The 24,229-nt window shown below is 52.9% G+C and overlaps 1 protein-coding gene across 6 annotated transcripts in view; it reads left to right on the top strand.

The window, feature by feature from the left end:
• CUX1 (cut like homeobox 1) overlaps positions 1–24,229 on the top strand; it is a 352,682-nt gene that overhangs the window by 294,939 nt on the left and 33,514 nt on the right. For 3 of the 6 annotated variants that reach the window (XM_032430822.1, XM_032430821.1, XM_032430820.1), the window contains exons 21-22: positions 15,769–16,071; positions 19,709–19,897. The exons of the other annotated variants lie outside the window; for them this stretch is intronic. In XM_032430822.1, coding sequence (XP_032286713.1) covers positions 15,769–16,071; positions 19,709–19,897 — 492 coding nt within the window. The remainder of the gene's footprint in view (positions 1–15,768; positions 16,072–19,708; positions 19,898–24,229) is intronic. 6 annotated transcript variants of the gene reach the window in all.

Below are 24,229 nucleotides of genomic sequence, written 5' to 3' on the forward strand. Positions count from 1 at the left end.
GGTAGTGAAGCCCCCGGTTCTAGGATTTCCCCAGGATTCTGCTTCTCTGTTCTCACCATGGCTACCACGGAATCCTTCCAAGAGGCCCCCCGGACCTAGAAAGATGCTGTCCTTGGTCGTGGCTCCACGAGGCCTGTGTCGAAGGCGGCTCAGCATGGTAGAACCAGCTGCCTGCGGGAAGATCGTTCCAACCCTGGGTTGGTTGGTTCCTGAACATTGGCGAGAAGCGCCCATCATGTGAGCCTCCAGGCCTCTGAGCTGGCCTGGTGGTGAGGGTAGCCTCCCAAGTGTGGAAGGACTCTGGAAGACTGGCCTTCTGTCCACAGCCCTTCAGTGAGAGAGGTATGGTCTCAGAGCAGAGAGTGAGAGGGCCCAGTGCAGGGCTCTGTGCTCAGTTACCATGGCGATAAGGTGCCCACGAGTAGAGTGGCCTCACTCATCTGAACAGCAAACTGCTGACGCAAGAATCTGTTTGCCTCACTAAAGAATTCCTGTCTGCCTCTTTCTGCCCGGCGCTGTCACCCCTCAGGGTCTCTGTTTTCCTTAATGATCTGTATGTCGAGCTTGCTGATGAGTTTTACGAGAGAGAGACTGAACTTTGAATTACATCACCAGTTCCTTTTGGTGACCGGAACCATTCCTGAATGTTCCTTTGATGATCTGAGCGTTGGGGCGACGGCCTTGGACATTCAGGAAGGTTGATGCCCTTTTCTGCTGGTGACCTGTGCTTTTTCTTGGAAGCTGTGGGGGCCTTGATGAAGAATCAGGAGAGCAGGGAGTTCCATGCCAATCACATGAGTACCTTTAAAGGGGGGGGGGGGGGGGTTAAAGGCCAGAACTTCCGATCAGATGCTTGTTAATGTATTTCCAGGCAGTCTAGTCCTCTGCAAACATTTTTGAGTTGGCTTCTTTCAAAGTTCCCAGTGTCTTGGGGAGGGGCGTCTGCAATTCTATCCAGGGTCGTCTTTGATCGAAGATGGCAAACGTATTTGAAGGTGGAGTTGACGGGGAGGCCTTTGGGGATTGATTCTCCACGTCTTCCTTTTGTCTGTCTTCCATCCCAGGTATCGAGCATCAGCCGACCTCACACTGCTCAGCAATTGCGGGGCTCTGGGGAAGCCAAGAAAGCACTTACAGAAGGGGGGGCTGTGAGGCTTGTTTTCTCTGAGTGGGGCCTGCTCTCCATGCTTATCAGGCAGCAGGCTTTTTTAAAGGGAAGAAAACCTTGAGGTTCAAGGAAGGGAGTTGCGTGCGTGCATACGTATAGCTAGGTAGGTAGGTAGGTACGTAGGTAGGTACGTAGATCGGTAGGTAGGTACGATCTAGTAAACCACTGGATTTTTTTTTTTCCATTTTCCTTCCCTGAAGCTCATTTCATATTCACAGTTCCTTGGTGTGATTAATCTTTTTGCCCCAAGGGAAGGAAGGAGACAAGAGACAATCTAAAAGGGGCAGAAAAAAAGGAGGGGGGGGACAGATTTCCCTGGATGCAACGTCAGTCATTACATTACAGAGAACAAGCGCGCTCTGCTTTGTACGCGAGAGCATTTGGTTACTGTAGCTAATAAGCTTCCACCCCGGCCTCAGATGGATTATTGCAAACTGTCTAAGCGATAGGGTGGCCCAGCCTCCTCGGATTAATTCTAAAACATCCAGCTTTTTTCCCAATGTGTCAGTCAGGGACTGTGGGTTCCAAGTCTTCTCCCCCCGTGGAGAATTCCATGGCTCCGTGTCACTGTTCTCAGTCAGCAGGGCATCAGCTGCCTCTTGAGGGGACAGCTGCTGCAGTGTCTTGAATGTGGGTGGTCTCACATGTGTCCCCTCGCTGATATGATGGCCACGGGCTGGGTGCTGTACGTGGCCTCATGCACCCAGGAGAGTCCCGTGGCCACAGCCCCTGGTGAGGGACAGGCTGGCATTCCTTTGTAATATGCATAATGACTCTCGTTTCGTGCCTGTGAGATGACCAGGAAAATATGTCCAGGGTTTTAGCGCTTTGAACTCAGCAATAGGATTCTCATGCAGGCATTTGGATAGCGTGTTAATAGGAAAAGGAGGGGCTAGTTGCACCCCCCAGAAGATTCCATGGCACTGTCTAAAACTCATCATCCGGCGCCTTAGACTAGACTTGATTTGATTTTTTTTCCCCTTTTCTTTTTTTTTTTTTTTTTTAAGATCTTATTTATTTATTTGAGAGAGAGAAAGAGCATGAGCGGGGGGAGGGGCAGAGGGAGAAGCCGGCTGAGCAGGGAGCCCAACATAGGGCTCGATCCCAGGACCTGCGCCAAAGACAGACGCTTAACCGACTGAGCCACCCAGGCGCCCCGTTCTCTTCTCATCAGAATAAATAGACAATAGTAACTGCTGGTTTTCTCCAGAAAGAATTACTCTAACTCCTGAAAAGATTTGTATATAACTGACTTATACACAGCCACTGACAACAGAGAGACAAAGGAGAATTCTGGAAGGCCACGTGTTAACCAGAAAGTGCCCCTCCCTGAGCCAGCGGCTGCTGCTCGTCCTTGGACGTGGGGCTCAGCCTTGTGCGCCCGCTCATCATCGCCAAGATGTGGTGACACGGTGGCTTTCAGAAGACTCCGTTCATTTCTTTCTTTCTTGGTTGAAACCTCCATGAGGATGCTTTTATTATATCAAGAATGCCATAATAAAGAAATAACTGCCTCTTCTAAGGTCAGAAGAGACAGGTTTCGGGATGCAGGTGCCTCCCTTCCTGTTGTCTGTCATCGGGCAGGTGTGGGCGCAGGCCCCGCAGTGCTGACGGGGCCCCAGCAAGGGGCTGGGTCGTGCAGGGCCGAGGCGCCAGGGAGGAGGACATTACAGATGGAGCTCTGCGGGCGGGAGGGTCATAGCCGGGGAAGAACATGCATGCGTGGAACCTTTGCAAAAGGTGAGAAGCCCCTCGTTCAGAGGGCTTTTTTTTTTTTTTCTTTTAAAATGACAGCAGGGGGCGCCTGGCCGGCTCAGTTGGTGGAGCGTGTGATTCTTGATCTCGGGGCTGTGGGTTTGAGGCCCACGTTGGGTGTAGAAATTACTTAAAAATAAAATATTTTTTAAAATAATAATAATAGGAGCGCCTGGGTGGCTCAGTCAGCTAAGCGTCTGCCTTCGGCTCAGGTCATGATCCCAGGGTCCTGGGATCGAGCCCCGCATCGGGCTCCCTGCTCGGCGGGGAGCCTGCTTCTCCCTCTACCTACCTCTCCCCCTGCTTGTGCTTTCTCTCTCTCTCCCTAATAAATAAATAAAATCTTTAAAAAAATAAATAAAATAAAATAATACCAGAATGACGGGAGGAAAGTGGATGCTGGGGGAATTTTGTCTCTCCTGTGTGTAACTGCTGTTGTCGTGCTGGCCAGAGGCTTGTGTAGTAAGAAGGAAAGTGCAGACGCGGGACGGACAGAGGCGCCTTGCTCTTTCTGGGTGACCTTGGCGACCTGCCCCTGGCGGTGTTGGGCCTGGGGTGCTGGCCTGCTGCCTGTCGTCCCGAAGTGCTGCTTCCCCCGCCGGTGGCTCTTTCTCGAGAGGAGGTGAGCCTGAAGAGTGTATGCTCCAGAGCCAGCCAGGCCTGAAACCCCCAGCCGGGGCAGGCCTTAGGGAACTTCCCACCAGGGCCTAGAAAGTTCCTGGCTCACCTTGGGTGCAGTGCCGTAACTTGCTCTTCCAAGAACGAGGTATCTCCCCGTGCCTGCCAGGATGGTCCAGGAAACTGTGCTCTGTGCATTTCCTTCTAATTAATGTCTTTCAAAAATTGTCAGCCTTATCTCGGCTAAGCTCGGGTGAGAAGGGGTTTGGTTGTACCACAGCTAATCCTTCGAGAGTGACGAGATGCAGGCTGGGGCGCAGCAAGCCCACAAGGGCCTCAGAGGGGGGCCCCCTCCCAGCCGGCACGCCACAGGACAGGAGGCTGTCCTCTCTCAAATTCCCTCAAAATGTGACTCGTCGGGATCACCTCCCCCTCGTGCTCGTGCCCGTGCTGCTTTTCAGCTCTCGTAGCCACTGGGACTATTGTGGGATTCGTCGCGGGGGACCAGTCGCGTGACCCTGAAGCGGCCCTACTACAACATTAACACAGGAGGGCCGGGGAGAGTGGAGGCCCAGCCCTGCCTGCCCTCCCCTGGAGCATGCTGTACCTGAAGGCCCCGCAGAGGCCTCCCTAGGCAGCCAGCACTGAGCAGGCAGGCCACTTGGGGTTTGCTCTCAGGCAGATGTCGGCCTCACCGTTCCCGGGAAAGGCTTCTCTGGCATAAAGTGGGATTTGCCACCATGCCTCTACCAAAAGAAAGAGGGGAGAGAATTAGAGTAACTCAAAATAAGAGATTTATTTGACTTTCTTAAAAATTATGATTTGTGGGGTTTTCTTGAATAAATGAAGTGCACCATGATTATAAAAAGGCAAGATTTCAAAGGGCTTACACCCTTTTTTAAAAATAAGTCACCCACCTTCCCTAATCCCCCAGGTCCCCAACCGCCCTCCCCAGAGATGACCCTGTTCCTGGTTTCCTGTAGCCTGTCCCTATATCTAGATACTGTTCCGCACAGAAGGGAGCATGCAGGCCTCAAGGTCCTGGGCCTTGCTCTTCTCAACTAGCAATATATGGTAGAGACTTCCTAGGCTAGTACACAAAGAATTTCCTCCTCCTCTTTGTACAGCCATAGGAAATCCTGTATCTGGATATGTACCGTATTTCATTTAACCAATCACTAGTGAGAGAGATGTAAACTATTTTTAACATGGGGCGCCTGGGTGGCTCAGGCGGTTAAGCGTCTGCCTTCGGCTCAGGTCATGATCTCAGGGTCCTGGGATCGAGCCCCACGGGGAGTCTGCTTCTCCCTCTCCCTCTGCCCCTCCCCCCCCACTTGTGCACGCACGCTCTCTCTCTCTAATAAATAAAATCTTTTTTAAAATAAATAAATAAATTACTTTTAACAGCAAAACCTAAGAAACTATCCCACAGTCAGCAGCCTCGAGCGTCCGTGAGCAGCAATGAGACGAGGCAGGCTCCGCGGACTGCCAAGGGCTCATCTGGCCTCTGCCAATGAGCGATTGTGTGGCCCCAAGCAAGTGACTCCATCTCTCTGAGTCTCCGTGTCTTCTATAAAGGAGAGAAGACAGTACCTGTCTCCTAGGCTGTTGGGAGGTTTAAACAACTTTGTGTACAGAAGCCTCTGGAATGAGCTGGCACAGAGGAAACGCTATTTGAACCTTTACTTCTGCCGCCACCACAACCAGTACTGTTCTACGCCGCTTCGTGTGTGCATGGAGAGCTGCAGGGTCGTACACGTGCACACCCCAAATGTCAGGCCTCTGGCTTTAAAAGAGGAAAGAAGTCCAGCCACTCACTCCTTGGGTGGAGCTTTGTCGAGCACAAACGTCGCTGGGTCGCAGCTGGCTCCATGGGCCCGCCAAAGGAGGACCTGCGCACAGCTCTCCAGATTCTTGGCTTCTCTGAAATGCCATCCGTCTTCGGAAGTTGCCCGTCCATCTACCATTGTGTAAAGTTGACCCCAAATCCTGAGCTTCCAGAATAAGACTGCAGGTTATCGCTCACGCCATCGGGAGCAAACCGTTCTGGAACCAGGCCATCTTGTCAGGATATAGGGGTGACTGTCGGCGCAGGTGAGCGACAATACCATCCCCCTCCGTGCCAGCACACCCCGACTCTCCTTTCGGAGAAAGCCCTTGCAGGCCCTGGTCACTGGCCTCTGGACACGTCTGCTTTCTCTCCCCTTTAGACTTTCTTTGGAAAACAGAATTTACAGTACATTGGGCATTCAGTGCAAGAAGCAAAAGTAGGTCATAGGAGCAAACGAGGACTTGGGTTTTCAGTGGTTTGGTTCTAGGGAAGGCTGAAGAAAGCTTAAATGCCTAAACATCCTCAAGTAGTTTTAAAAAGGTGGTAGGAATAAAATGAGGAAACTCATATATCTGTGTCTCTCGTGTGCTGAGCACAGTGCTAACACCTTTAATCCTTCATCAGTAAGTGGAAATGATTTCCCCCATCTTACGGATGGAGAACACCAAGGCCCAGAGATGAGAGGTGATTTGTCCCCAGTCAAGAAGATGGAAAAGGCAAGAAGATGGTCCTGAGACCAGCGGCCCAGCTTGGGTCCAGGCGAGCTGTCACTCACCCCTGAGGGCTCAGTCCCCCCCACCATGGGGGAGGGGTTGGTCCTTGGAACTACGCTCAGAGAGAAGTCAAGGCCACATTTCAAACCAGGGAACAAAACTGGGCTCAAATTACACATTTGAACAAATAGAAAAAAGCAGATCCAGACAAAAGACAGTAAAAAATCCGATACCTCCGTTACCCTGGGATGCATCCCTTGTATTTCAGCCAGGAGCTGGGCAAGAGAAGAGGAGAGAACCCAGGGACAAGTCAGTGGCAGAGGCAGACCCAACTCTATGAAGTTTTGCGGTGGAACATGTATAATCCATCCGGCCCGTGAGACGGGTCCATGCTGCTTTGAAACCCTTCCCATCTACATCCAAGGAAAATACACACGGTGGCCCAGGGCCCTCTCCCTTGCTGAAGGACAGACCCGCCCTTTGGCTGTCTTGCCCTCTCCCTGCCGGCGGCCCTGAGCTGGCCCGGCCTCCCCCGGCGCCCCAGCCCCATGCACGCTGGCCCTTGGGCCACGTCAGGGTCCTCACGAGGTGTGAGGAGGGCATCTCAAGAGAGCGAGCCAGGAGACTCCATCACCGGCCTCATCTTGATTTTGTGTTTTGTTCTTCCCTTTGGAAGTGGATTCTCTAAATATAGCCTGAGTCTGAATTGGCAGATGTTGGATTTGTCCTTTACAAGAGGACCAAAATTAGTCTGTCATTTGGCACCTAAATAAAGCAGCCAAACTGCCTTTGTACCAACTTTGCGACAAGGAGGGACTGAAGTTGCAGCATTTTGTCTGATAAGGAAACTTTCTTGGAAGCTGTTCGCAGCACCTCCGAAGCCCAAAGCTGGGGGGAGAGGGAGAGAGAGGACGCCAAGTCCAGAGGGACATGCCTTCCTCCTGGCTAGACCTGCTCGGCCCCGAGTTTCACGGTTAGCTTTGTTTCCACGTGGTTGAAATACCTCCTGAAATCGGAAGAGAGAATCAATACTCCACCGAAACAGCAACCGGAGAGAACAGCCGTGGTTCCTCTGTTTTGGGGAGGAAAAGAACAATCTGTCCAGAGTGCCTGGAGCCGGGTGAGGAGAGGGGCTCCCCAGGGGCAGCAGAAAGATGTTATAATCAATTACCACATCATAACACTGATGTATGATAATTACGGAGTGTTTCTCCTGAGATAGTGCTGCGTTTGGCTGGGATACAGTTCTTTCATGGTCCACTGCCTGATTAATATGCAAATAATAGGCTGATTGCATGATGAATGCAGAAAATGAGTTCGCTGATAACGTGAGCACTGAAGCGGGAAGATGATAAATTACTTTTACTGACTGTCCTACATTAAGTACCCTTTCTCAACAATTTCATCACAAATTAAGTAAAGCAGTATGGAGAGATTAGGAGGATGTGTAAAATAACGCACCTTAATAGCTTTCCTAGTACCGTCTCGGACGGCGGAGATGTTACTGGTTCTGCCCCGCACGAACCGGTGCCGGGTCGGCTCACCCACCCGCGTCCGGATGGAAAGCCGAGGCGCAGCCCACCACACCGGCCTGTTCGGCGGCTGCCGTCAGCCCTGGATCCTCTAAGGAACATTCCGTCACAGCCCAAACATCATTACCCACACGCCAGGCTGCCTGGCGGTGTTATTGAGAGGGGACGGGCTGCTCTTGGGGCGGACGCTCGAGCCTCTGCACAGATGGGCACTCCGAAGCCTGCGGTCCCCCAGGGTGCCTGGGGGAAGGAGAGTTTCTGAGCTGCAGGCCTAGAAGGCTCAGGAACAAAACCATATTCAAAACCACCTCTTCGAAATCTGGGAAAATTAATTCCGCTCTCAACACAGCGTGTGTGACCTGTCCGCCAGGGAACGTGGCTGTCGGTGAAGGCCAGGCAGGTTTGCCCAAAGCCAGAAAGGAAGCCTGGAGAAAAAGAGAGGACACGGGCGTGCGGGCGCACACGCTCACTCACGCTCACACAGTGATTAATCTTTGATTACAGCAAAGCAATTTAACTAGAGGGTTTGTTTTTTCCCATCTCGGTAATATATATTTAGACTGTTTGTATGACATACATTTTCTCTTAATGCACAGGGACGCATTGATAAGTGTTCATACACACAGCTGGTTCAGTAATAAGGTTATTGAAGGTAATTTGAAAGCATTATTTCTAAATCAGTATGGATCTTCAGAAAAGCTGGCAACCGGGTGAGCACCGAGCTCCTGAAGCAGGGCCAAGTGTGTCGCCCAGTGCAGCTTCTGCAGCTTTGCCAGGCTGAGTTCACTACAAAAGACGAATTGTAATTTAAGGAGCGTTTTTAATTTTGAACTGAATTAAATGAACGTTGAATTCCCAAACTCGCCTTTGATGTGCGTGTTCCCTTCAGAGCTTATAAAACATGCACTAGAAATATGAGGATCCCCGAGAGAGGGCAGACGGACGCCCCAAATCTTCCAGGCAGGACGGCGCCGCCTGGGTCAGCCCAGGATTGAGGAGAACGTCTCTCCCCCCATATGCTTTCCCAGTTTGGGGAGAAAAGAGAGTGAAAAACCACCTCGAGAGTGAGGGAAGTGCCCGGTTGCACAAGATGGTGTCTGATGGGAGGAGCCGAGCATCCGTAGACCTCCGGGTGACAGAGGCAACATCTCCTGCGCCCCCGGGTGCTGTGCGCCCGGCTGAGGTGACCAGCCAAGGACGGTCCTGCCGCCTCCCACCGCGGGCCCACCACCACTGCCAGACCCAAGAACTCAACACCCCCCTCCGGTGAAATGCACCCAACCTTGGACTCAGCCTTGTCTCCCCAGAACTGCTCCCTTCAGTGACTAGCACCCCGTGCCCGCCCCCCCGTCGTCTAAGCCAAAGTCTGGCAGCCCATCTCCATCCTTCTCTTCCCCTTACGCACCCTCCCAAACACGCTCATGTGCACGCACGCACACACGCACATAGGCACACACACAGTTTCTATTTCCTAAGTGTCTCTCGGATTCTTTTGCTTCCCAGGCCCGTGGTCCCCACCCTGGAGCACGCCTCAGAGCCTTCTTTCCAGATGGCACATCCGCCTCCCCCCCCCCCCCCCCCCCCCTGCTGCGGCCCCTTCCCTTCTTAGTGTGTGACCCGGCCCACCCAGGCTCAGCTTCCATGGCACGGTGACACCCGCCCCCCCCAAGCGCCCCCGCCCTGCTCTCATCTCAGGGTCTTTGTGACCATGACTTGCTTCATGACATCTGCCCGGCTCCCCACTGTGCCCCATCCCCTAGCACCCTGCCTGGCACTTAGAAGGGCCCCCTCGTTGAATGAAAGACACAGGCCCTCTCTCTTCAAGTGGCTTAGAGGTCAAGTTTGGGGAGGTAAGCTTTACATGGCCCAAGTTAAGGAACAACCTTACTTTTATGGGGTTTTTTTTCTTTGTTAATAAGTAAAGTATTTCGGCTTCTACGTCACTATACGAGTTTCCTTGGACAAGTTTTAAAAAATGTTTTGCTCTCGCACACGCACAGCCCGGTACCTACTGTGCAACGGAGATCTTGTCTCATCTGCCTGCCTTCTGTGCTGGCAGGGGGCCGGGTGTATGAGGGAGGAAGCACTGATGTGCTGTGTTCCAGAAGAAACTAGGACCGACAGTCGTTTTCCCTTTCCTGGGACAGCAGGCGGTCCCACCCAGCCCGTCGGGCCCCCTCCCCAACTCTTCCTGCCCCAAACCTTGCACAGGTTACTCCTTTCTGCCATTGGGAAAAAAAAAAGAAAAAACAAGGGATCTGGTAGGTTTGCTGAGATGTTCAGTGATTTCAGGCAATGCCCGGACTGGCTCAGGGCCAGAGAGAGTGTTGCCAGCCCAAGGAGGGGGCAGGCAAGGCCTGGGTGTGGGTGTGTGTTGATGCTTGATGCCACCGCCCGTTTGGGAATGGACCCTTCCTGCGGGTGGGGGAGACTGCCGGGGACCCTTGGGAATGGGACCTGGTGAGGCCCCTTCCCTTACTCCCCCATGGCGTCAGACTCAGGCCTCGGCCTTCGGGAAGAAGGCTGTTTTGTAGCGTGGACACACCTTAGTACGTTATTAGGTTCCTTCTGTTCCTTTCTCAGTAGAAAATATCCAGGGGTGTAGAAAGTTCTGACATCTATTAAAGTATCCATGTATTTTGTTTCAAGCCCATGCTAATCCATCAAAAGGCTGCTCATGCTCAAAAACAAAAAACTCCACATTTTCTCTTGGCCTGGAGAAGTCGGCAGTGGTCCTAAGGGGCCGCGAGTGTCTGCTGTCTGACCTGGAGGCGGGGTTCGGGACTGAGGAGCCCGTCTAAACAGCCACCACCGCTGGGGCTGGGTTTGGCATTGGGGACATCGGTAAAGGGGTCTCACGTGACTGTGTGGGCTGGGTCTGATGGATTTCTGACAAAAATACAGGAGAGCAAATGAGCGTCACCGTGCACCTTTGAGGTGGAGGGGCTCAGGTTGGGGGGTGGGGGCTCTCCTAGAAGAAGGCAAGCGAGCCCCGACACGGCAGCTTGGGTTCAGCGGCTCCATCACGGAACCCACATCTGAACTCCACTGAGAAGCATTGCAGACTGCTGGTCACCCTGTGGTGGCCTTCGAAGCTGTCAGCCCTGTCCACTGGGAAGGCCTCGAGCGGGGCAGGGTCCTTCCAGGCCACCAGGGCTCCCGCTGGACCCAGGATGCAGCACCAGGTGCCTCAGGACCTTTTGCACACCCTGGCCCCACCGTAGAGCCGCAGCTGGAGAGCCTGCCATACCCCCTCTGGCTCCGTCTTCCCCTCTGCCCCTCCCCCGTGCACCCCCTTTTCCTCGTCTCCTTGATTTCCTCCCTCGCTCCCATTTCCACGTGCCGGCCCCCGGCCATGCTGCTCCCCGGCTCTGTTCGGCAACCCCCCACCCCGCCAACTCCTCCCTCCCGTCTCCCATCTCCCCATACTTGTCTGTCTTTATAGTCACTTGGAATTTCCTGGCTTGGCAGGGGCTCAAAGCCTAAACTATGGACATAATGAAAAGTGGTGCATCAGACCAGCCACCAGTTAAATAATGTTTGGGTTCTTGTCAGAATGTCACAGAGTACCCTGTCATTTTGTTTCAGCAACTTGTCCTTCTGAATGCACAGTTCGCCTTATGGCATGCCAGCAGTAAAAATGTCACTTACAATAATTACTTTTTGGTGAAAATGCTTGCTGACTTCCTACCTTCAAGCTGTTTTTTACACAGTGGGGAGATAATAAGAAATGACTTTATCCTGACTGCTCAAATGAACACTAAATGGAATTTGGGTTATTATTACTGCAGATAGAGGGCCGGGTATGGAAATTTCAACGGTGGATCGGATAAACTGCAGGGAGATGTGTCTCTGGAAATTATGGCGGGTGAGCGTTTTCAACCGACTTCTGTTGAAAACTTAAGGCAGCTGTTGTTTGCCTGCTGTTTTTGGAATATAATATTTTTCATAATCCTTTTATAGTTCCTGGATGCCTCATGAATTTCGGAGGGCCTCAAGTCACTGCCTCTGCTCTCTGTATCTTACTAACCAAGCGACTCCTGTGCAAGATTCGAAGCTTTGCAAAAAAAAAAAAAAATGTAATCCACATGGGTCACTTCTTAATGTAACACCTTAATATTGCTGTCAATATCAGGTAGATGAGCTGTGTGCCGGGGCTTTCCCAGTATGCAAATTGCCCGTTTTCAATTGGCCCAGCCCTGCAGTCTGCGGGCGCCACCAAAGCAAGATGGGTGTCTGATTTCTCTTATCCCCAGTGCCCAGCGGACTGCATGGCACAGAGTAGGCGCTTTCAGAATGCTTGAGTGAGTGAGCGAGCAAATGAATGAATGAAGGGCAGGCACGCGGCTACTCCAGTGACTGCCAGACAAAGGGTGGGTGGAAACACGGAGGCTTTCTACTCTCAGTCTGGTTCAGATCCTTCTCCACCCACGTGACCTGGACAAATCATATTGCCTGTCTGTGCCTTGGTTTCCCCGCCTGGAGTGCGGAGAATTGGATGCAGCCGTGTGTAAACGCCCTCCGTTTATCACTGGGTACCACGTGCGTTCTGGTTCCCTTCCCTAATCCCAGTAGTGGGTTGGCTTTTGGGTGCTGGCCATCCCGTTTTTGAGATTCATGCATGGTGACATATGGATTGTAGAGCAATCGTGTTCTGGAAGGCAGGCCCAGTCGTGCTGCCACGAATGGACACCGGGTTCGGGCCCCACTGTATGGGTGGGCTGTTCTGAATACAGAACATCTGACCGGTTCCTGGCTGTGTCACCAGACAGGACATCTAAAGTCTGTCAAAGGAGGGAAATGGATATACCTGCCTCACACTGTGAGGTCCTTGTGAGGAGCGCGGTTGGTCATTCTCGGAGCCCTAGTCCAGGGCCTGGCACGCAGGGAGTGCATGAGAAATGATGTTAGCTTACATAGGAGCTGCTCTTACGAATGATGATAAAATAAGGCTTCTTTTTTTATTTATTTGAGAGAAGAGAGCATGAGCTGGGGGAGGAGCAGAGGGAGAGGGAGAAGCGGACTCTGCACTGAACATGGAGCGTGACGTGGGGCTCGATCTCACGACCCCGAGATCATGACCTGAGCCAAAACTAAGAGTTGGACAGTTAACCGACTGAGCCACCCAGGCGTCCCAACAAATACATTTCAATACAATTTAATAACCGCTTTTAAAAACAAAACAAACAAACAAACCCATCAAATTCAGGTTGTGTTTCTTAGCACCAGCCATGTGGGAGGTTCAGTCCTCACTGCAACACTGTTGGCATTTTCCAGATGAGGAAGCCAGATGTCCCAAGAAGTCGTGAATGTCATTCGTGTGAACACAGCCGGCTAGTAGAGGTAGCCCCATCCCCGAGTTCATATCTTAATGCCAAGCCCAGGACTCCTGCTTTTTTTTTTTTTTAATTATTTTTAATTACATGGAGTGGAAGAAAGCCTTATTCCTTCACCTTCAGAAAGTATTGCTTTAGACAGAAGCCTCTGTTTACTGATACTTGGAAAACAAAACAAAAAATAATATTTCTTCTTTTCTTTGGACAACATCTCTTGTTCTGTCAAGATGGTCAAGGACAGGCAACCACGTGTCCTTCCTGCACCCAGGGGCGGGGCCGCCTTGCGGGGGGCTCTGGAGCTTGTTTCTGGTTTGGCTTTGGTTACTGAGTTTGCTGGTTCAGGTGCTGGAGCTGGGTGCTTACTGGAAACAGCTTTCTAAAGAAATGACTCTTTCTGGGCACCTGGCTGGCTCAGCCAGTTAAGCATCTGCCTTCGGCTCAGGTCATGATCCCGGGGTCCTGGGATCAAGCCCCACATCAGGCTCCCTGCTCAGCAGGGAGTCTGCTTCTCCCTCTCCCTCTGCCTCCCTCTGTCTGTCTCTCATGAATAAATAAATAAAAATCTTAAAAAAAAAAAAATAGAAATGACTCTTTCCACAGTGATGTTCTCAGCATGAGAACTCATGGGGTCTCCAATGGGGCCATTTGCTATTGCATTTGTCCGTGCCTATCCAAACACGGGGGCCTGATTCTGCTTTCCGTGAGCTGAGAGCACAGTGGTTATCTGTGTGCACATGTGTCTGTCCGTGAATAACGTCCCCCAGAAAGAGCACTCAGCTTCGAGTTGTCTGTTACATTTAGACCCAGACTCAGAGCAGAGTCCAGTGCACACCAGCCCGGCAGCACGCGCCCGGTACCTTTCAAGGCCGAGGTGGGGTTTTGATCTTAAGGGCTTTGAGCCGGGAGCTCCGTCTCGGCTGGCGCCGCACAAAACGGGAAGCACCAGGGCAGTGGCTCCGTGCGGTCTGTCAGGCAGGCAGCCATGCTTTTGACCTTGCTGTGGGTTACAGGACACAAACCTGAGAAGGAATCTGTTTATCATGTGGGGATTCGTACCATCCTTGACAGTCTGCAGTGAGCAAGATGGATGATCTGCCAAATCGGTCCCTCGCATGGGTGAATCAGGGCAAATTTACAGTACAATTTCTTTGCTGCTTCAGATACAAAAATAACATTTGCTGGGTTTTATATCCAGTTGTATGATGACCTGGAGGTGAGCAGAGAGAAGAAATCCGATTTGTAGGATTCATATTGCCTTAAAGATTTATATGGATCATTTCTGCTGTTTACGCCTATCTCTTTTACATCTTTCACAAACCAGTGGGTTGTGGTTTTTTTTTAAGCCAGATTTTCGAGGTTGAGGACACAGGTTTATGTGATGGTGGAACTCTGTTCCTGCTTAGGACAATAAACAGGTTTATCGGTTGAGTTGCAGTTGTTTTATTTGGGATTTTATCTTTCTAGGTGTTTATATGAAAGAGCCCTTGTATTCGGAATACGTTTCCCATCCTCTTGAGTTCAGAGTAGGCTGTTATCCTGGATATGATATGTCCAGGAAAGGATACCCCATGTCTATGGCCATTTGAAATTCAGTCATCACTCAGTGTTAACATTTTGTTTCATCAGGTAGTGAGTATTTTGGGAGGGGGGCGCCCGTGTGTGCTGATGTTCCATGAGTGGCCTGCTTTCTGAGACATATCATCTCTCTGGGGCCAGAGAACCCATGTGAAGACACCTGGCCTGGCCCCTCACACATGGTGCCGTGCGGTCTTACCATGTACCCTGCTTCATGGGGGGGCTGGGGAGGGGTCGGGGGAGACCATACCAGACACCAAGCCATCGGCAGATTTTACCTCATGGGTAGGACCACGGTGCTAAATCACTCTGCACTTTCCTTCCGGACACAACCTCTCTCTGTATCTGGTAATTAGGAAATGGCCAAAGCCTTTATTCCAGACATCCCAAAACCAAAATGGATGCTGGGTTTCACGGGTGATGCTGACAGGGAGACCAGAAGGGACCGCTCCCCAACAGAGCACGGGGTGGCACTCCCCCCTGGGCACCTGCGATGGGACAGAGACCCTTCTTAAGAAGGGAGAGCATGGAGACCTGGCTGCTACCCTGGCCCCATCTCTTCCGGCAGTGGCCACAGCATGGGTGGCGTAGATAAACAGAGCTCCGCCTTCAAACTCGCGTCCTAGGGTTTGACGGGGAACAGAGTGGGTGCTCCTCTTCTGTCGGTTCCCTCCAGCTGGGTGCTATGGAGCCCTCCGGGGTCACAGCAAGAACCCACATGAAGTCCCGGGACTCAGTCCTGGGCCCCCCAGCTGGGGCCAGCCGCCGAGACCTTACGTCTCCTCCTCGAGGGTCTTCATAACCGTGGTGGCCACGCCCTGTGGGCAGCCCTCATTTAAAAGAACCCACCCATTCATTTTGTTCTGGAAATTATGGACAGAATAAATCTGCAAATTATAAGTTAGCCAAGGTCCTTCTGAATTAGGGAATGAGGGGGTCCCATTGGAAGAAATCACGACTGCGTGAGCCCGTGGTTCATAGGACAGCAGTTTCTCAACAGAATGCCCTTACGTTGGGCCTTCAGAAACCTTTCGTTTAACCCCCGAGTTTTTCTTCTGTTGCCGTTACGTTTTATTCTGTAAGACAGAACATTAGAGGTTTCTCCCAGCCTTAGAACCATAGCTGCCATGCTGTATGCTTGCACGGGCATTTCACTGATACTTCCTAGGTAAGGAAAGTAGACGTGCGCCGTGAAAGACAGCTATTTTCAGCCCCGGATTGTCGTGTGTTTTAATTACAGAAAGCACTCCAAAGACCTCTGCTAGCTGCAGCCCTGCACCCGAGTCACCGATGAGCTCTAGCGAATCCGTCAAGAGTTTAACTGAGCTGGTCCAACAGCCCTGTCCCCCCATTGAAACGAGTAAGGATGGCAAACCACCAGAGCCCAGTGACCCACCTGCCTCAGACTCCCAGCCCACCACCCCTCTGCCTCTTTCCGGACACTCGGCCCTCAGCATCCAAGAGCTGGTAGCCATGTCTCCAGAGCTGGACACCTACGGCATCACCAAGAGAGTCAAGGAGGTGCTGACGGACAACAATCTCGGTAGGTTCCCTCCCTGGCTGCCAAGTCGGGGGGTGCCGGGTTGCTTCCTGTTGGTTTCTGGAGGGATGGGTGGAGGGCACTCAGGCTGAGCCAGCCAACGGGTTTAAACGTTGATAAGCTACCTCTAAGAACATACAGTGCCCTCCGGCTGTGAACACAAGGGCTCCTGAGGGTGGTCAGTCCCGGCCTGCTCCTGCCCCCCCCCCCCCGCCCCACCACGGCGCCCCCACTGGGACCTCTTAGTGGATACCCATGCAGCTGGAGCGGACTCAGGCCAGGCGCTGAGACCGCCTGACTGGGGCATGCCCGGTGGAACTCCTGGTCCTCGAGGGCACCAGCGCTGGGCCCCAGCAGCGTCAGCCCAGCCCATCCCATGGCGTGTTGGGAGAGTCCCCAGACTGGGTTCATATCCCAGTTCTTCCTCTTGCTCTGTCCGTCATCCTGAGCAAGCTACTCTCGGAGCCTCCCCTGTACCTCTGGGACAGCAGTGCCCGACTTAGGCCTGTTGAGTAGCACCCTGCCCGGCAGCTAATAGTCCATTATTGTCCCCACCTCCTGCCTGATGATGCCGGCTCCCTTCCCCAGGCCCTCCACTGGGAGGCAGTAGAGAGCTCCTGCGGAACTGAGTTCGCCACTCCTCCCTCGAGGGCTCACCGCAAACCCAGGCGGTTAGCTTCGTGCATGCCCCGCCCGAGGCGGCTCTCCCCTGAGGGCTCTGTGGCACAGTCAGTAGCTGTGATGCTAGGAATATTAGAGCATTTGGTCATTTTAAACCTTTGTGCTCCTGTGGTTCAGTACTGACCACATGGGGTTCTCCAGGCTTGGCCACCCAGAGACTGGAAACAGCCACTCCCCAAACACTTCATGTGGGCCTTGAACTCACGACCCTGAGATCAAGACCTGAGCTGAGATCAAGAGTCAGAAGCTTCACCGACTAAGCCATCCAGGCGCCCCAAGTCCCCCAAACGCTTCTGTCCTTACTTCCCAAGTGTAGATGTCAATTAAGGAGCACTGTTCTATGCGGTACATGTTACGACAACCCCGAAGAGTGGCTGGAATTTGCAGAGGGGCCTTGCATGTCTGTTTTTCCCAGGGAATAGGAAAAGAAGGGAGTAGCAGTGAAGTGAGTTCCAGGGAAGTGTGTGTGGTGACTTCACAGCTCGGAGGCTCGGCGGCCAGCTTGCCTGGTTAAGGTCCTCTGTCCCACTGCTTGCGCAAAACAGAACAAGAGAAAAAGTAATGTCAACTGAGAATGTTTTTAATTAAGTTAATTCAAAGAAATAAAAATTTAGCTGTTGATTTTTTTAAATGGCCGTGAAGTCCCGCATGTTCATGAATGATTGAAATACGCAGGGATTCCTAGACTCAGGTCATCCCCTACCTTACAGTCTTATCACGACTCCAGAGAAGCAGGCCCGATAGATTATTGCTGCCCACTCCCTTATAGGAAGTGTCGTTTCTGTAGTCATGGGCAAGCAGCTGAAGAAAACTCCTTTTAAACCACTGAGAAGGGGCGCCTGGGTGGCTCAGTCGGCTAAGCATCTGCCTTGGGCTCAGGTCACGGTCTCAGGGTCCTGGGATCGAGTCCCGCATCGGGCTCCCCACTCAGCGGGGAGTCTGCTTCTCGCTCTCACTCTGCCTCAGTGCACTCTGTCTCTCTCTCTCAAATAAATAAATAAAATCTTTTTTAAAAATAGATAAATAAGCCACTGAGAAGTTGCAAGATCACAGCTGTGAGGTCATAACATTAAAATCTCATCCTTGGCCTTCCCATCCCCATTTCCATCCTTGCTGGAGTTCTGGCTGGTGATGGTCATGTGCCACCACAGTAGAACCCCACTGGCCTGTAGAACTCCCATTTTCAAATGCTGTGAAGCACAAAATCAGGGGTGAAACTTTCCACACCAGAGAGAGAGAGGACTTCCTCCTCTCAGAGCAGGAACTTCCGGAAGAGCTCCCCAGTGGCGCCACCATGGAGCTGAGAAGCAGTCTCAGTGGTTGCTATAGCTGGTCTTAGCTTTTCCAGGGAAGAAGCTGCCTCCCCTGCTGGGGTCTCTCAGTGGAGTAATGGGCACGGAGGGGGCCAAATTATAGCTGAATAATGCAGCTATAAGGCCCAGGCATCCTCTTCACTTCTGACTTGAGCTCTTGACGTGTTCATGGGTCAGTCTCTTGAAATCATAAGCAGAGTGCACGTGTGCGCACATTTTATTGGGTAAGAGTCAGTAGCTTTCTTCAGGTTCTCAAGTAGGTCCATGACCCAGAAACGATTGAGAGTCGCTGCTATGAAACCTCTAGAAGTAATAAAAATTTCCAAGAATATTCATATGATTTCCTCTCCTCTCCCCCGCCAACAAGGTGGGTCAAGCAAGTAGTAACCAGCTGTTTATTACATCTATCACTTTCCTGAACATAGCGAACTCCTTGGTGGTGTTGCTCGCAGATGGAGGGCGTGAGCCTGTCATCCACGGTCACCCTGCCACGGAGGGGCAGAGCTGCTCTGGGCCCGGGGGTCATGTTCCCTACACTTTGTGGCACCAAACACTGGCCTGTCTGATCCCAGTCTCCATTTCCACCTAATAAGTCCTGTTATTCACGTTCTCCCATCTGGTCGCTCAGGTTGTCCCTGATTCTCATTTGCGCCTTCAAAAGTGCCGGCCCCTCTTAACCTGCAGCTGAATGGCTCTCAGAGAAGAGACATTTTCTTTTTAAGCCTCTGACGAACATGGCCAACCTGGGGCTGCTCTGCTCTCCAGAGCAGAATTCCCTCTGATCAGCCTGGGGAGCAGGCTGCCCACCACGGCCTCGGAGAAAAGGCATCGAGGAAGGGGTTTTGATCCCCTTTGAGCTCCAGTCAGCAGAGGCAGCTTAGACTGCGGGAATAGACTTTAGAATTGGAAATGGCCTGCTTTTCAGAAAAACAGAGCTGAGGGGCTCTTTCTCCTTCTCTTTCCTGCTGTGACCTTGGGTCAAGTGGCCTGTTTTCTCAGCAAGACCGGATAACCTTGCTAATCGTGAAAGGAGCCAGACAGCCCTGCGGTTTGAGGTTGTATAAGAGAGGGCTCCCCGTGTGCTACTTAACCTCCTGAGCTTGGGTGAGGGATTAACCACCTCTGATAAGCGCTGCAGGTGTGTTATCCAGGCCTCAGTACATCCAAAGCCTGGAGGCTTTTTTGAGAGAAACGTTGTCGTGTGCCCACAGAATGCAGGAGTAATACTGACTCCATCATCAGTGGAGTTTGTCACAAGTCTGGTTGAAGAAATGCTTCTTTTTAAAAAAAATAATAAAAGATTTTATTTATTAGAGAGAGAGCATGCGCGAGCAGGAGAGAGAGGGAGGAGAGAGACTCTCAAGCAGACTCCGCGCCGAGTGCAGAGCCCAACATGGGGCTCCATCCCACAACCTCGAGATCACAACCTAAACCAAAACCAAGAGTCAGCCCCTTAACCAGCTGAGCCACCCAGGGCGCCCCTGAAGAAATGCTTCTAGAAAGTGCTTGCTCCGAGGCAGCCCCCGGCTGGCCAGACTCCAGGGCTTCAGACCCCGTGTCTGACTTTAACGTTGGCTCATACTTGTCCTTCCAGATCCCTCTCGGTCTCCGTCGTAATGTCTCTCTCGGTTCTGTTTTCTCACCAGGTCAGCGCTTATTTGGGGAGACCATCTTAGGGCTCACCCAAGGCTCCGTCTCCGATCTTCTTGCTCGCCCGAAGCCCTGGCACAAGCTCAGTCTGAAGGGACGGGAGCCCTTTGTCCGGATGCAGCTATGGCTGAATGACCCCAACAACGTGGAGAAGCTGATGGACATGAAACGCATGGAAAAGAAAGGTAAGCCCCACCACCCACTCTGGCCAGTTGCCTTCTCATCTACGAATGCGCCGTTTCTTTTGAAGCCTGTGTGCAGAGCTGGTGAGAGACATTGATCTGTGGTCAAGCAGGGCAAAGGGATTTTTGACAATCATCAACTGACGAGGACCTACGAGGACTGGGAAGATTTGTGACTTTTTCTCCCCAGCAGACTGAACCCAAAATACATTTTGGCGTGGCGGGGGGGGGCACACGGATGGTTCCTTATAGTCGCCCTGGAGGTCACTATACCCTTTTTCTTCTTGTAAGGCCACCAAGAGGTGAACATCACAGCACTCGGTGGTGGTGGGCCATTTGTTTATTGTCTTTGTCTTGGCAGGTACATGGGGCAGTTCGTCTCGTGCACGTGTTTCACATGCCGGGGCCCTCCGTACCGTATCTTATTGGCGAGATCATTCATAAACACATTTGTAGATAAGGAAAACTCGGGTTTAGAGAAGTTGGGCACCTTCATTAAGGTCACCCAGCCTGGAAAACAGAAGAGCAAATTCCTGCCAGAGCAGGTCTCTCTCGCTGTTACTTTATGGTCTGTGGGGCTCTGCAGGACTCAGCCCCCTTGAGGGCCAAGTGCGGCTCTTCTTTCTGTATGCATCTGGAGCCCTCTCGAATGCTGACCGGCCTTCTTCGGGCACCTTGGTGGTGCAAAGTAATGTCTGCTCTGTCCCCTCATTTGCACTCCTACCTATGGCTGCTCGCTCATGGGTCCTCCCCTCAGAGGGCACAGTGCTGTAAGCTCACGAAGTGGCTGAATCGGAATCCCTTAGATGTGGAGGCGAGGCACCACGCGCCCGTGTGGCCGGGGCGTGTCTGAGCCAGGGGCTGGGCACGGAGCCCAGGCCTACATCCTCTGAGTTCACCAAGAGAGCCTGCTGCTCACGGCCGGCCTGGTGGCACGTTTGTCACCCAGCCAGAGCAAGGGCCAGAGCTCCAGGAGGAAGTGAGCATCTCTGGTGTCTCCTCCGAGGCCCCTCCTCACATCCATCCCAAGGTCCCTAAAAGCAGCTGTGGGCCCACCGTGGGGTCGGGCCTCCTGTTCACCAGGTGCTGTGCTGAGACCTCACACAGTCCCCCCCAGCCCAGCTCTGTCCAGTGTAGGCGCATTCTCCGGGAAAGATGGGGCTCTGGCGTTATGAGACTTGCCTGATATCAACCACTGGCAGAAGGAGGGAGGAGGGAGCAGGAATCCAGAATCACAGGCTGGCCGACTCTGGAGCCGGTGCTTCTGATGTGTGTTGTGCTCCCTTGTGCCCGGAGCCTGCCACCCTGGGACCACTGGGCCCACGCAGCGGCCTTCCACTGCACGCAGGGCCCTCCGGTGGACTCCGGCCTGCTCTCCGGGGTGTAGACCAAGGCCCTGACACAGTCCACAGCCCTTTGGGCGGCCACAGATGCCTGGTGCCACATAACCCCCAAAAGTTTTTTAACTTTCTACCTTGGGAAATTTCAAACCAAAAAGCAGAACGGTACCATGAACCCAGTATATCCATTACCGAGTTTCAGCGGTTATCAGTGCCCGCCCAAGCAATGTGAAAACTTTCTGCACGCTGGCAAAAGGCAGTGCCTGCCTCCTTGAGCTCCCTGGGAGCCCCCCCGGCCAGCCCTCCGAGGCCACCCCCTAAGCAGCCCCCCATGGCTGCAGGCATCAGGAGAGGGACAGCCCTGGTTCTGTCACCCCCTGGTGTGTTTGTCCTTGGAGGCCACTAGAAAAGGACCCTTGCGGGACGCCTGGGTGGCTCAGTCGGTTAAGCGGCTGCCTTCGGCCTGGGTCGTGATCCCAGGGTCCTGGGATCGAGTCCCGCATCGGGCTCCTTGCTCAGCGGGGAGCCTGCTTCTCTCTCTCTCTCCCTCTGCTTGTGCTCTCTCTGTCAAATAAATAAAATCTTAAAAATAAATAAATAAATAAAACAAAATTTAAAAAAAAAAAAAAAAGAAAAGGACCCTTGCCCCCACAAGTAGATCTTTGGGGGCTTCCTAGGCCTCCGCTCCTTCAGCACGGGCTCTGGGCGCCATCTTGTGTTTCAAAAGAGTTACTGTTTCCGCCGGGCCCAGGCCCCTCCTCACATCCATCCCAAGGTCCCTAAAAGCAGCTGTGGGCCCACTGTCTTCTCCCTCCCTCTAGCAGGGATGCTCACTCGAGGAGCCTTCCCCAGACACACCAGTGGGTGAGCCAGAGCATAGCGCTTCCTGTGATGTCCGCCCGATGGGAGCGGCCAGCTGGACACACTGGGCTGGGTTCTTTCTGGCCACTGGCTGTATCATATTCATTCTCTTTGGGGGAAGATTTGCCTTCTCCACTGTGTTCCTAGATATAATCCTAAAATGGCAAGTTAGCTAAGCCACTGCCTGGCCTAAGTTTCTGCCTCGGTAGAATGAGGCCGCTCATGCGAACTTCTCCAGGTTGGAGCATCAGAAAGAACATGCCGAGCGTAGCAACCAGCACACATAACTGCTCAGCAAATGAGTTTTTAAAATAAGTTGGGTTCCTTTAAAATAGATGAAAGCCCGTCGTGCTCCCAGTCTAGACCGCACTGGGTGATCCCACGTGCTCTCTGCTTCCTTCTCTTCCCGAACGAAAGCTTTGCGTGCTTCTCCCGTTAGCTCGAATGTTTTATTGCTCTCCTTCCTTCTTCCTTTCCTCTGAACATTTTGTGTCCACCCTGGTCTGCCTTCTGTTTTCTGTCCCTTTATGAGATGGCCCTTGAACCAACCTGTTCACGCAGCCCCCGGCCCCGAGACGCACGCCCGCAACGCACGCACGCACCACCTGGGCTAGCTCGTGGGCTCCTCTGACCACCCGTAGTCCTCTCCTGTGATGGGCTGGGGCGCTGGCCACCATCAGGCAGGACAGAGCAGACGGAGGTCAGACGTACCAGCTGTGTGACCCTGGCCTTCGGTCTCCATCTGTACACCAGGACGGTCCTGGTCCCTCTCGCGGGGCGTCCCTGGGAGGATCGCTCGACAGAGGTTGGCTTGACTGCTACAGCCGCTCTTCCTCCCCACCTGCTGCTTGAATTACGTAATGTTACGTCCCATCTTCCATCCCTTTTAAGAAGTTTTAAGGGATTTTCAGACTATATTCCAAGCTAACCCACTAGAAAGCTCACCGTGGAGGACTCATTTGCTGGAGAGGTTAGGGTTGGGGTCCCGTGCTTTGCCCCATCATTTTGCCATCTGGTGCCCTTGCCTCCTTCCGCCAACATCCCAGACTCCTTGATCCATCACTCCAGGATGCTCTGCCATCGTCCGAGACGGACTTCTCTCTCTCCACCTTCCCATTCCCGTCCCCCTGCAAATCCCAGCCCTGGATTAGTGCTCCGCTGGCTCTCTCCACCCATCCTCCTTGGCTTCTGGGACCTGAGCATCCCAGCTCTATGTGAGTTGGAGCTGCCTCAGATTTGGGGCTCCAGCTTCGGCAGGGTCCCCTGCTCTTCTCCCCACCCCTGCCCCCCCCCTTCACCCCACTCAAGACTCCGTCCCCATCACTTCAGATCACCTCTGCTCCTGCCTCCCTCCTCCTCCAGGAGAATGCAGGCCCCCAGCTTTCCCACCTCAGTCCCTGGCAGCTTGTCTGCACCTCCAGCCCCCGCCCCCACCCGTCCTGCCTCCCGCGGCAGCTGCAGTGATTCTCTCTCTCACCTGTACACCAGCTCTCTCCCCTCAGCTGTGGAAACACTGTCGGCTCACTCTCATCTTTAAATCCGCCCTCAGCCCTGGATTTCCCTTCTAGAAGCCATCCTGTCTCTCGCTGTTCTTTTACATTTGGGCGTCTTAACATAAGAACTCGTGCTCACTGCCTTCACCTCCTCACCTCCCGTTGAGTACTCTGCCTACTGCCGCCTGGCTTCTCCCACAGTGACACTGCACCTGTTCACCGCGGTCCCCAGTGCTGTCCTAACCGCTAAAGCCAGAGGGCCTCCTGGGGGCTCATCAGACTCTCTGCAGTACTGATGCTGTTGATCGGCTCTCCTCACTCATCCCTTTGCTCCCACTGTTGTCTCCTGGTTTTCCTCCCGTCTCTGGATCCCTCATAGCTGCTTCTTTCCGGGGTTACCTCTGCCCGTGGGTGTGCCACAGGGTTCCATTCTCAGCCCTGGTCTTTCTCCTCGATGGCATAGACTGCAACCATAGTTTCTGTCCCAGTGGTCCAAAATTCTTCTCTCTAGCCCAGACCGTTCTTCTGAGCTGCCTACCTACCAGTCCCGCTGCCTCCAGGACATCTCCATGGGGGCAACCCAGAGACACCAGCGCCCCCCCCTCATCTCCCAGCATGAGACCAGGGGGCTCCTCCACTCT

The sequence above is a fragment of the Phoca vitulina genome, unplaced genomic scaffold (genome assembly GCF_004348235.1).
Source record: "Phoca vitulina isolate PV1807 unplaced genomic scaffold, GSC_HSeal_1.0 scaffold45, whole genome shotgun sequence".
In the NCBI taxonomy this organism is placed as follows: domain Eukaryota; kingdom Metazoa; phylum Chordata; class Mammalia; order Carnivora; family Phocidae; genus Phoca; species Phoca vitulina.